At 34.3% G+C, this 12,323-nt stretch overlaps 1 protein-coding gene across 2 annotated transcripts in view; it reads right to left on the reverse strand.

Annotated features, from left to right (window-relative positions):
* BSK2 (BR-signaling kinase 2) overlaps nucleotides 1-2,988 on the reverse strand; it is an 81,361-nt gene extending 78,373 nt beyond the window's left edge. The window contains exons 1-3 of one of the 2 annotated variants that reach the window (XM_089445941.1): nucleotides 2,434-2,988; nucleotides 1,767-1,987; nucleotides 1,374-1,509 (exon numbers count right to left, since the gene is read on the reverse strand). In XM_089445941.1, coding sequence (XP_089302067.1) covers nucleotides 1,374-1,509; nucleotides 1,767-1,987; nucleotides 2,434-2,512 — 436 coding nt within the window. In that variant the 5' untranslated portion in view covers nucleotides 2,513-2,988. The remainder of the gene's footprint in view (nucleotides 1-1,373; nucleotides 1,510-1,766; nucleotides 1,988-2,433) is intronic. The other variant, XM_089445942.1, reaches the window with a different exon arrangement.
* Nucleotides 2,989-12,323: the final 9,335 nt, after the last annotated feature.

The raw sequence follows: 12,323 nt of genomic DNA on the forward strand, positions 1-12,323 counted from the left end.
TCCCAACCGATGGACTATGGACTAGGAGTGGTGGCACCATGGGCATTGTTCTAGAAATAATGGGCAATGGCACTGCAATATGATAAAAAGAGAGATGGTTACATGAATTATGCAGCTATTTGGTTATTGGGCAACAACTCTGAGAAGTCATTATCAGTTTGTTGAATCAATCACATAGTTCTAAAAGTGTACAAATCCAGTATGAGTTTTCAGAACTAGGCACAGAACTCTACTGCATGTGCCATGTACAATAAGTAATACTCTTCAGATTCATCGCCTGCTCTGATGTCATTCTAACAAATCCATAAATTCACTGTAGGGCATTAAGATGCAGACGCATTATGAACAGAGAAAATTTCATCCAAAATTCTTCATGGAGAATGTTGCATATATTATTATATACACAACATAATCTTGATAGCAATGAACCATGTTACAGCTCAATCAAATGGCATGTCATCATAAAACAAACAACATAAGCCCTAATGCCATCACCACATATCTTTCACTATCATTCAGTTGGAAAGCATCGGTCTATTTACTACAGCTCAAAGGGAAATCTTTAACAAACAGATAGAGGCTCACAGTTACAGTTCCCTAATACCAACCCACACACAGCTCTCGCTCTCGGCAGACTTTAATTAGCCCAAACAGCACCAGCATTTCTTCATCTTGATGTTTCACTCATCATCAAGATTGTCCCAGCAAATGAACGCGAGGGGCATGATAAGAGGGGCATGACCAATAGGGAACCTCAATGATTCTATTAGCGATGATTCTCTAGTAGGCCCAATGATTCTATTGAAGAGGCATGAAGGGAGATTCCATGCCACGTCTAAGTCTAATATTTACAAAAGACTGCGGTCAAAAAGCGTAAAAATTCCAAAATCTCTCCAAAACAGTACTACCGGTGTTGCAGAACTCAGACTCGGCAAAAACATTGGCAAAGGGTTTGAAATCATTGACTTAGGGAAAACTCAGCACAAAATTGCCAAGCAATAAAGATATTAGAAAATCTGTACTTTAGATTACTTTTCTGCCGTGGGTGACATTTTTTCAAAATATTGTTTGCATCCCAATATTTTTCAGCTCAGCAATTTTTGGGGCTACAAATCATTTCAAGAACTCGTCGATAATCAAAGATTTCCATATTCACTGACTAATCGGAAATGTCCACAATACAGTAGTACAAACAAGTCTAGACACATACAGCTAATAATGTTAAATAGCAGGTAGTTAGTTCGATATTAAGATATCTGCTTGTCTTTCTAGATCACAAAACACTATAATTAAACAGACATATACATATAATGTAAAAACACTGCAAAAAGAGAGAATGAGATCCTAAAATGTTCCGATCGAATGGGACTTACAATGAAAGAGATGCTTGGAAAGAGTATCATAGGGCATATATTCCGCGACCAGTAGCCTTTCATCTCCTTCACAACAAAAACCGATCAAGTTCACTAATCGTTTATGCCGAACTCTTCCCACACCCGCCGCTTCAGCCTGGACAATTAACACACAGTTTTAGTTCACCTATTTTATTACAAACACTCCCGGACTCGTAAAATCTCTAAAAAAAAAGACTTACAATAGTCTAAATAGTGTACAGGAAAACGGATCTGATCTTTAAATTAAAAAGAAGGAAGCGTTCGCACTTTAAGGCCAACAATCAACAAGACTCGAGCTGAGAACCCCCATGTCATCTTGAAGACCTCAAAATACTTAAAACAAAAACACAATCATAAGGATGAACGAATTACCGCAAACTGCCTGGCATCAGGCCAGGATTGTTTCGGAAAGCGTTTAACCGCGATCCAGCGGTTATTTTCCAGCTTTCCTTTGAAAACGACATTCGGAGCTTTTTCGCCGCCCTCGGACACTATGTTCTCACTGTTGAAAGCTCTGGTTGCAGCTTTGAGCTCGACAAGGCTATATTCCTTGAAAGAAGGCACTCTCTCTGTCTCAAATTGATCGTCACTCTCTGAATCAAGAGGTCAAAGTAAATACGTTATTTATGGTGGACTTCGCTCAAAAGAACCCCGTGACAATCTACGAGTTCATAAATGAACAATATTGCTTCCTAAATAGCCCTAAACAAGTGACAAAACAACATCACGGCTGCTTAAACATCGCTAAAATCCGACAAAACAACGTGATAGCTTATTCGAGAGGGCAGAAGTCCTAAAATGGCGGATATCGGATCTATTTAAAGAGCATAACCCATATAACATCATCGTTCCTTAAATATCGAGAAATATGCCACTGAATAACATTAAAACTACCTAAAGATCATTGAAGAAGCAACTAAATAACATCATATCCCGCTCGGGACAGCAAAAGTAGCAAAAATATGAACATCACAGTTCTTTGAACTGCAAAAACAAGAAAAACAACTGAATAAAAGCAGCTCTTTGAATAAAAGCGTACCTTGATTTGGCTTTTCATTTTCGAGAGATTCTTCGTCCGGGGTCGGCATATTGCTGGTCTTGGACTGCAGGCAACCCATTCTGAGAACTTTAAAACGATAAATTAACGATCTTTTCAGGCAGCTTGGAAATGGCTACGATTTCTGCATTCTTTTAACTGCGGGCAGACGCTGTTATCTATCCGAGGCAAATAAAATCCTTCTGCCATCGCCTGCTTCTGTTACAGAAATCCATTTTCGTTGTTCTTCTTATACTGCGTCGCCTGTGAAATTTCCGCGGATATTCAGCGAGCTTGACCTCAAGAGGAGAAGACTTCAACCGAAAGAGAGCAGGAAGCTAGATCCTTGGACTTCTCGCTTCGGTTGCGGGTTCGATTCCGAGGCTCAGGCTCGGGGAACACTCAAATATAAGGACTCTGTGCCGCCTGTCAGTGGGAGGTCACATGAGAAGAACAGAGATGGAATCCCATCCGCTAGCAGGCAATGTCCCCCAATGTGGAACGGTCATCTCAAGGTTTTCACGAATTGGGCGCTCTTGGTGATTTGGTAACACCCCAAGAAGATGCCTCTCTCTGGCGGCCCCCTTACCCTTATATCAAGCGGAAACGCTGAGGTGTAGATTACCTGTAAAATCAAACATTTCATTCATTGGAGTTGTATGATATTTGTTTTTTTTTTCATACGTTTTGAAATTCTATGTAGTTGGAAAAATTATTTATATCTAAATTTTGTTTAATAAAATAATTTCACGTTTAGTTGTTAATTATTTGACTTGCATAGTATCTATTTTTAATGTTTGTTATTTGAGTTGTATGGTACTTGCGTTTAATTTTATATATTTCGAAAAAAATTATTTATATATAAATTTTGTTTTGAAAATTAATTCCACGTCTTCGTATTGGTTATTTTTTTTTAACGAAATGGTTATGGTTTTGATTTGGAGTTGAATTTTTTTTAACTGTTATTGTTATTATGTTTTTTAAAATATTATATATTGTATGTAGGTTGTTAAGTTAGAGGTTTTCAAATTATTTACGATACTTTAAATAATTTACGCATTTTTATAGTTTAGAAATCAAAATTTATATTATAAATTTAAATGTTTTTACAAATATATCTTTTTAATGTTTTTTAAAATATAGGCTTATAATGTATTTTTAACATAATAAGTGCACTATATTGAATATTTATATAGGTGTAGGAGTATTGTTGGTTAGATTGATGTTTAATATTTTTTTAGTTTTTTCAAACTCAATTCAATCAAAATAATTTAATAATTTATTTTAGTTTTTATGTAGACAATGTAATTATCTTCTATTTCTGAGTTTTAATTCAAAATTAATATTTTCCATAAAATTATATTATTCTTTTTTAATTCAAAATTAATATTTTCTATAAAATTATATTACTCTTTTTGAACTTATTAGATCTAAAAGATCAATATTTTGTGCTATTATTTTGTAAAAATATATAATTTTTCTTATAGAACAATGACATCGTTTCACATAAATTATAATGGTATTATAAAGAAATTATCATATTCATGTATTTATTTATTTTATGTATATGATTATACAAAAATTTCCTAAATACAAAGGTTGCAACTTTTTTGCATTCTTTAAATGATGATATCAACAATATTTCATAATCACTTTTTATTCTTGTCTTTGGAATATCTAAAATAAATGCATGCATCACACATCTGTGGAGGAGGTTCACAAAGTATATCTTAGATATACTTTTAATTCATTTTATCTATAGTTTCATCATTGTTATTGTACTTGCTTTATGCGGATTCCATATTAAAGATTATAATCACTTGAGTTATTTTAGAAATCAACTTTTGTATTACTAAAATATAAAAATATATTATCATCAATGTATTTTTTTTGTTTTTATTTTAATTTATTTTTATTAACCAAACTTAAGATTAATCACTACATATTTTATAATTATCATATATATAATTATATAATCAAATAAATAATATTATTTATTTAATTTTTTTTATAATTAACCTTATTTATTTAAAAAACTTTTACATTTTAAAATGTTATAACTACAATTAAAAAAATAAACATTTTTTATCCAAAAATAATAACTTTTTAATAAAATTGTTGATTTTCAACTTTTTATTTCATTATTATTAATAAGAAACAAAGACAAATAAAGGAACACTCAACATTTACATGGTGAATGATTTGTAAAAAGCCTTTGCAATCAATAAAAGGAATGATTTGTGAAAATCCTTTGCAATCAATAAAAAGACATATGGTGGAAGTTTATGCAATGTAGGCATGTGTCTCCATCATCATTTGTGCCTAAAAGGATAGGGATACCTAATATGGTGGAAGTTTATGCAATGAAGGCATGTGTCTCCATCATCATGTAAAGAAGATTCTTGATTTGTGCCTAAGAGGTTAGGGATACCTAAAAAATATGTTGAAGCCCAACACATCATTGTAGTGAATGCTCTTTACACCATAAATTAAAATACAAGTTGTACCTTGATGTGTTGTTATTATTTTGAACATTCATAATCATAATTTGGCTTTTAGTATGTAGTCTTATTTCATTTGGCTTCAATTTTGTCATGTTCCATCATCAAAACCTTCAAGCTAAACAATTGGTGTACATCTTTTTAATAACATATATTTCTGCTACAACTAGTCAAGGAGATGGACATTCACATGGAGAGTACGGGTAACCAATGTACATCTCTATCCACTGCATCTATGGCATGAGCGTGACGGCCGGTGGGAACAAACTTTACATTATTTCGTGCTAATTTATGCACAATATAGTCCATTACAATTTACCCCTTTTAGTATTGTTTTTATCCCTGAATCCGTCCAAGAACCGACGTATTTGATTTTCCTCATATAAATATATTTATGGTTTTTATTTAATATATTTGTATATTTATAACTTTTATTTATAAGTAAAATTATATTTGTAAATGTGAATATTTTATAAATAAAAATACATTTATAAATGTGAAGATATGTGTGGTTTATATTTATAGATAATAGTCAATAATTGCTATGTCTAATATTAATTTGATGAAAATCATGAGGTGCTTTCAGCCTTAAAAGAAGAAAAATTGGTTATGAATAAATATAAGATTATATTAAGAAACATAAATTAATTTAAATTTTTATGTGTATTTTTTAATTATTTGATATAAAAGAATTAATATAGGATATGGAATTAAATGTTATTTAATGTTTTAAATCTGAATTTATTAATATATAGTCTAACTAATAAATGAAATAGTTTTTTTTTACAAAATATGGTAATATAATTCCAGGCAAGATTGAGATTTCGTGTTGATTAAAACGCACTTTTGAATGCATAAATGGATTCATCACCATTAAAATTCATTAGGTACTAGAACTTTGCATATTAAACAACCTAACCTAACCTTAGAACCATCATGATAAATCCTTTGTTTGCAAAGCTATTTGGAAGCATGCTAGAAAACAAAATTAGCAAGTGGGTAGAAGAAAGAGATAAGCATGCTAAAGGGCAAGCAAGTTTTAGACCTAAACATTCCACAGTTGATCATTTTATAACTTTAAGGCACATCATTGAAAAAGTTTGGGAGAAAAAGGAAGAAGTCTTTTGTTGCTTTGTTGATTTCAGAAAAGCGTTTGACTCGGTTCCCAGGGATAAGCTTTGGCACAGAATGGAGGAACTTTGGGTTCCTAAACATTTGAGAGCAGCGGTGCATAGGCTGTATGAAGAGGTGAAAGTCAAAGTTAGAACTTCAGCAGGCATTTCTAAAAGTTTTAGAAGCGATATCGGGGTCAAACAAGGTTGCCCACTGTCTCCTATCCTTTTTGATTTATATATCGACAAGCTTGAGGAGTGGTTAAATTCGCAAAGGGGTGATGGTATCTATTTGGGCAAGTTTGTTATAAGGCTTCTTTTGTATGCAGATGACCTTATTCTGATTACTAAATTGGCTCTTGTTTTGCAAGAGCACTTACTATCCCTTGAGCATTTTTGTAGAAGTGTGGGGATACAAGTCAATATCAGCAAAACGAAAGTAGTGGTCTTCTCTAAGAAAAGAAAACATAACCAGCATAAGTTCTACTTTGAAGGCAATATTCTGGAAGAAGTTTCGGATTACAAATACCTCGGAATTGACTTCAACAAAAGTCTAAGTTGGAATGGTTGTAGAAAGAAAAGAACTTTGGGGGGTTGGAAAGCATTTTATGCTTTTCAAAATAGGTGTAGAGAGGCAAAGTTATGGGACTCAAAAACCACTCAAACTCTTTTTGGGCTTCTAGTGATTCTGGTGATTCTCTATGGTTGTGAACTATGGGCCAGCAGTACATCCGACATGCAATGGAGACAAATTGAGAAAATTCAGAAGCATTTGATTACAAACAAATTTAAGATTAAAAGTGCAGTTCCTTATGATATTTTGTTAAGTGAAACAGGGATTGCTCCTATTGAAGCAATTGCTATCGTGTGAGTCATAAGGTATTTAAAAACAATTGAGCAAATGGAAGAGGGTAGATGGCCTAAGATTGTCTTTAATGATAGATTGTGCAAGAACAAAAAAACTTGGATGCAGCAAAATAACAAATGGTTTAGTAAACGGGGTATTTGCTTGAACACGTGTCCCATAAACGGCAAAGAGATAAAAGCTTTTGTTATGGAAACGTTCCACAAACATACTTGGGATAAGGAGCTAGGAAGAACGAAAAAATACTATATTGAAGTGTATAATCCCACTCATAATCATCAACCAAAAGCATACATAGAGGCCAATATCTCTTAGAGAGCCAAAATTCTTATTGCTCAATTAAGGATTAATTCTCATCAACTCTGTTGTGAAATAGGGCGCTGGAAAAGGCCAAAGGAAGTGTGGGAAGAAAGAGTATGCATTTTTTGTTCTTCCGGAAAAGTGGAAACAGAAAAACATTTCATTTTAGAATGTGAGGCTTCTAAAGACAACAGGGAAAGTTATGCAGATATGTTGGCAGCTAGCTCTTGGGATAATCTATTTAGTGAGGGGTTTGTCAAGAAGCTGGGAGCATTTATTTTGAAGCTTCACAGAAAAAGAGTCGAATACATCAAGCAAATGAAGAAGCAATATGTCCCATAGGCTATCTTTAGCCTCATAGACGTTAAAATAATTTCTTTCTTTCTTCTCTCTACCAAATTTTCGGTAAATTTAACCCAAAAAATGAGTGCTTAAAAAAAAAACTCATTTTGTTTATTAATTAAACTATGTGTTTATCAAACATGGATTTCGTCTATTAATTAGACTACGCATTTATCAATTTCGCCTATTAATTACACAAACACTTTTATCAAATATCAAAAGGGATCAAATTTGTTACATGTAATTATTTTAATCATTTAATGTGAAGGGATTTATATATGCATTAAATGTTTAATGTTTTCTATTAAATGATTAAAATTTTGATACAATAAAAAAATGATTAATACCTGTTTAAAATTGATTTAGGTTGCCAATAAGTTTTCTTAATAATTAAACCAACCTAGATCCATCTTAACTTCGGATCTACCAAGTGGCGAGAGGGATCTCTTTTCATTGTAAATGAGGTTTGCCTATCAAGAGATTTGATCCTCTTTGAGGCTTGGTAGATCCAAAGTTAAGATGGATCTAGGTTGGTTTAAATTCCCCTTTAAATAGGTTATATTCCATGTGAATACCACAGGTCAATACCATGGTTTCTCAATATCATGGATCAATACCATAAGCCATTTTTTTATAGGGTTATTTTTATTTTGTTATTTTTTGTTGAGTTAAAATGTTTATATTACATTAATCTTTTTATTTTATTTTTATTTTTATTTAATTTGACTTAGTCAAAATGTTAAACATTACATTACAACATCTCTACCATAATGGGTTGGAAGGCCTCGACCCAAAAATAAAATATATAGATAAAATAAATGTTAAAAATAAATTTAGATGGGTGATAAGTTTTCAGGCTATTTAGAAATTGTAAATAAAATAAATATATTTATTTTTTTATGTATAAATGAACATACACAACTTGAATTTGGGGAGACACTCGAGCGATGGAGGCGTATCATGGATCTAGGGTTTCAGAGGAGAGTTTCTGCGCCGCCGCGGCTCCAAAGGAACTGCTTTGCTATGGATCGGCTAGACGACTGGCCGCTGGATACTCTGAACGCGCTGGCTTCCTCTGGTCCGGGGCAGGATCTGCTGAGGAGAAGGTCTTTTACGGTTCGAATCAAAGGAATCTGCGACCGGTGTGCCCCTCTGTCAGGTTACAGATCGATTATCTCAGGGCGACACCAGAAACCGTTTGCCCGGAGGTTCGCACCCCAAAACAACAGGTTCTTAACTGGTCTTTTCTTGATACGCTCTCATACGAGAATGATATACACGGGTATGGCAGAGAGGCAGTTCCCATGCCCCATTTGGACGCGTTGTGGAGTCGATTTTCCGACCTAGGGCGGATTTTATTTGGTAGGGCTGTAGATCAAGTATGGGGCGGGAGTAGGTCGCGGTGTGTGGAGTTTCTTAAGATCTTTGCAGCGCAGATCTAGGCTCTTACCACCTGGATGCTGCATTGTAACATAAGGCCCGACAAGCATATTATGAAAATAAGCGACAGTCCAATCAGGAGCATAGTAGAAGTTTCAGGGGGTAAAGAATCCAAGCTAGCCCTCAAGGACCCAGAACAGGATCGGACTCAAATTTTCATCAGAACCCTGACAGGAAAAACTATCTGCAAGCAAATCTGGACAGGACTGCTGATAAAGAATATAAAGGATGAAATACAAGCAGATATGGGCATCCCATCAAATCTGCTAAGCTTGATACATGCAGGTAAAATCCTGCAGGACAATTTTACAGTACAGCACTATGGCATTGGCAGAGACTCAACTATCATTATAAGCACAAGGTTGAGAGGAGGAAGCTCTGGTTCAGGCCCTAAAGGCATTGGTTCTTTTAAAGATGTTGTCAAAGGGAAGGGGGAAGTCAAAAACAAGCCATCACCAACTCCAGATCTTCCTGGTCCCTACATTGTGGAGCAAAGATCTCAGACCCCTGCTCTGCAAATCGACTTGCCTGAGGTAAAAAAATTTCATTCTGATCTTGCTTCATTGGCTGTCATATGCAGATTCAACGGGTTTTGGCCCAAAATAGATGCTTTAAGACAATGGATCTTCTCCACATGGACCACAAATTGTGATATACATTTGTGCTCCAAGGGTTTCTTTATTGTAAAATTCGACTCAGCGAAGGAAAAAGATTTTTCCCTCCATGAGGGGCCATGGTTCTGGGGCAATGCTGGTCTCTTCATGACCCCCTGGTTTCCGGGATTTGACCCCTCCACTATGGTGGTTTCCAAAATGTCGGTTTGGGTCAAGCTCCACAATCTACCATTACACTTCTAGTTCCCTAATGTTTTTGCAGCGATAGGGAATGCCATAGGTTCATTCATCAAGCATGATGTTGAAAGAATAGAAAGATGCATTCATACTTTCGCCAGAATCTGTGTGGAGGTTGATCTCAGTGAAGGGCTTCCTGACAATATAATTTTGATTCACAACAACTCTCAGTGGAAACAACCTCTTGATTATGAAAACACGGCCTTCAGATGTCGAGGCTGTCAACAAACAGGACATCTACATAATAACTGTCCGCAAAATAAAAGAGAAAACAGAAGGAACAAGAAACAAGTGCACAAACCAAGAGGCTGGCAATGCACAGTGAATCCAGAAGAAGAAATAGAGGATGAGGGGGAGCTTAACGCCCCACCTGAACAACATGATGATCCTATTGGGGAGAATACCGCAGCAGCGACCCCAACGGCAAACAATCAGGAACATCTGTCCTCAGATTCCGGAAAAATTACTACATCAACAAACAAGAGCACAAAGATTCATCAAAATCAGGCAGAGATGACAAGCATGGATCCAAGCATGGGAGGCATCAAACGGCATCACCACTCAGATACTTCAGACTCAGACAAAGAAACAGGGCCTCAGAATGCAGAAACACAGTTAGTCATTGCTTCGATCGAGCCCACTCAAGGAGAGTGGCGCAAGGTTGAAAAGAAAAAGGGGAGAAAAGCTTGAAGCGTGAGACTTTCAGCTTTTTTTGCCCTTTCTTTCTCTCTCCTCTCTTTCTCTTTTCCTATTCTTTGCACGTTAGTCTTCTAACGTTGCGTGGGGTGCGAAAGCACTCGGGCCCATGTGGCAGCTTACGAAATGCTTCAATGCATCTGCTTTGTGTAACTTTTCATTAATTTTTTAATAAAAGGTTACCGTTTTTTTCCTCGGAAAAAAAAAAAATGAACATACATAGTATAAATATTTAAATAATATATATATAAGCCTACAGGTGTAGAATAGAGGGTGATGGGGTGTATTGTTAAGTCACTTTGTGATGTGAAGGTCACGAAACTTTGTGGGAAAAAATCTAGTTATGTTAAGGGTTGGTGTGGCCTAGGCCGGGTGATCCCCAGGTAATTTTGACGGCTTAGATGCCCCTGGGTTGTGGCTTCTCAAGCCATGAGTCAAGCCGGATGTAATCTTTGATGAACTCGTCACTTGACAAACAAACAGAAACAATTTAAATATACAAATCATTTAATGCGAAGGAATTCATATATGCATTGAATGATTAATGTATTTCTATTAAATGATTAAAAAAATTATACATTAAAAAATGATTAGTCTGTGTTTACTATAGATTTAGACTGTTAATATATTTTTTTTTCCAAAAGAAAAAAACATTGATTTATATAATGTACCAATATATTTACCCAAAAAATATGCTACCATAATTCCAAATATTTTGACAATATAAAACCCAAAAAAACTCCACGACGTACCAGAATATTTACCCAAAAAGTATGTTACCATAATTCATTTTGACAATATTAAAAAAAAACAACAACAACTCAATGTAGTCAGCGATAACAAGTATAGCACTAAGTGAAATGATAAAAAAATGTATACATTAGAAAAAATTGATTAATCCATGTTTAAAATAGATCTAGATTACGAATAAGGTTTCTCACCAATTAAAAATGTGTAGATAAAATAAATTTAGATGGGTGAGAAGTTTGTTGACTATTTAAAATTGTATATATATAATATATATATATATATATATATATATTTTTATGTATAAATGAGCATATATAATATAGATATTTAAACATGTCATGGGTCTGGATAGATAATGATCGGTGCTCTGTTAAGGCACTCAAAGTCAACAGTTCAATTCCCAACCTCGATCGAAGTCATCAGTTCAATTCCCAACCCCGATCAAGGTGATATATTGGACATGATGAAAATGTAGTCCCACCAAGTTTATAAAAAGAAATACATATTTTTAAATAAAATAATTTTAAAAATAAAACATATATATATATATATATATATATATATATATATATATATCCAATAATTGCACCTAAAGACATTGTACAGGCATTAAGAGGATCAAATCTGGTCACTATAAAAGAGGCTTGCATATCAAGAAATTTGATGGACTTGGTAGATTAAGAGTTAAGATGGATCTAGGCTCATTATAAATTTTCTTTATAATTGAGGTTCATAAGTAAACTTCTATGTACGCATTTGATCCCAATGTTAAGCTTAGATCTACCAAGGGCCTAGAGGGATCAAATCTTTTTTCATTGTAAAAGAGGTTTGCATAAAGTGATTTGATCCTCTGGGCCCTTGGGAGATCTGAAGTTAATATGGATTGGGCGAGGCGAAATCTTGGATAACAAATAATATTATAGCATTATATTTTACCCAATATTTATTTCCACCCCACTGAGTAAAAAGTGGTCAAGGGTGGGAGGAAATACTAATTAAAATGTAATATTATTACATTTTATCTAATATTACATCT

Source organism: Pinus tabuliformis, chromosome 9, assembly GCF_031772625.1.
Source record: "Pinus tabuliformis cultivar Carrire ecotype Pingquan chromosome 9, CPIR1, whole genome shotgun sequence".
NCBI lineage: Eukaryota > Viridiplantae > Streptophyta > Pinopsida > Pinales > Pinaceae > Pinus > Pinus tabuliformis.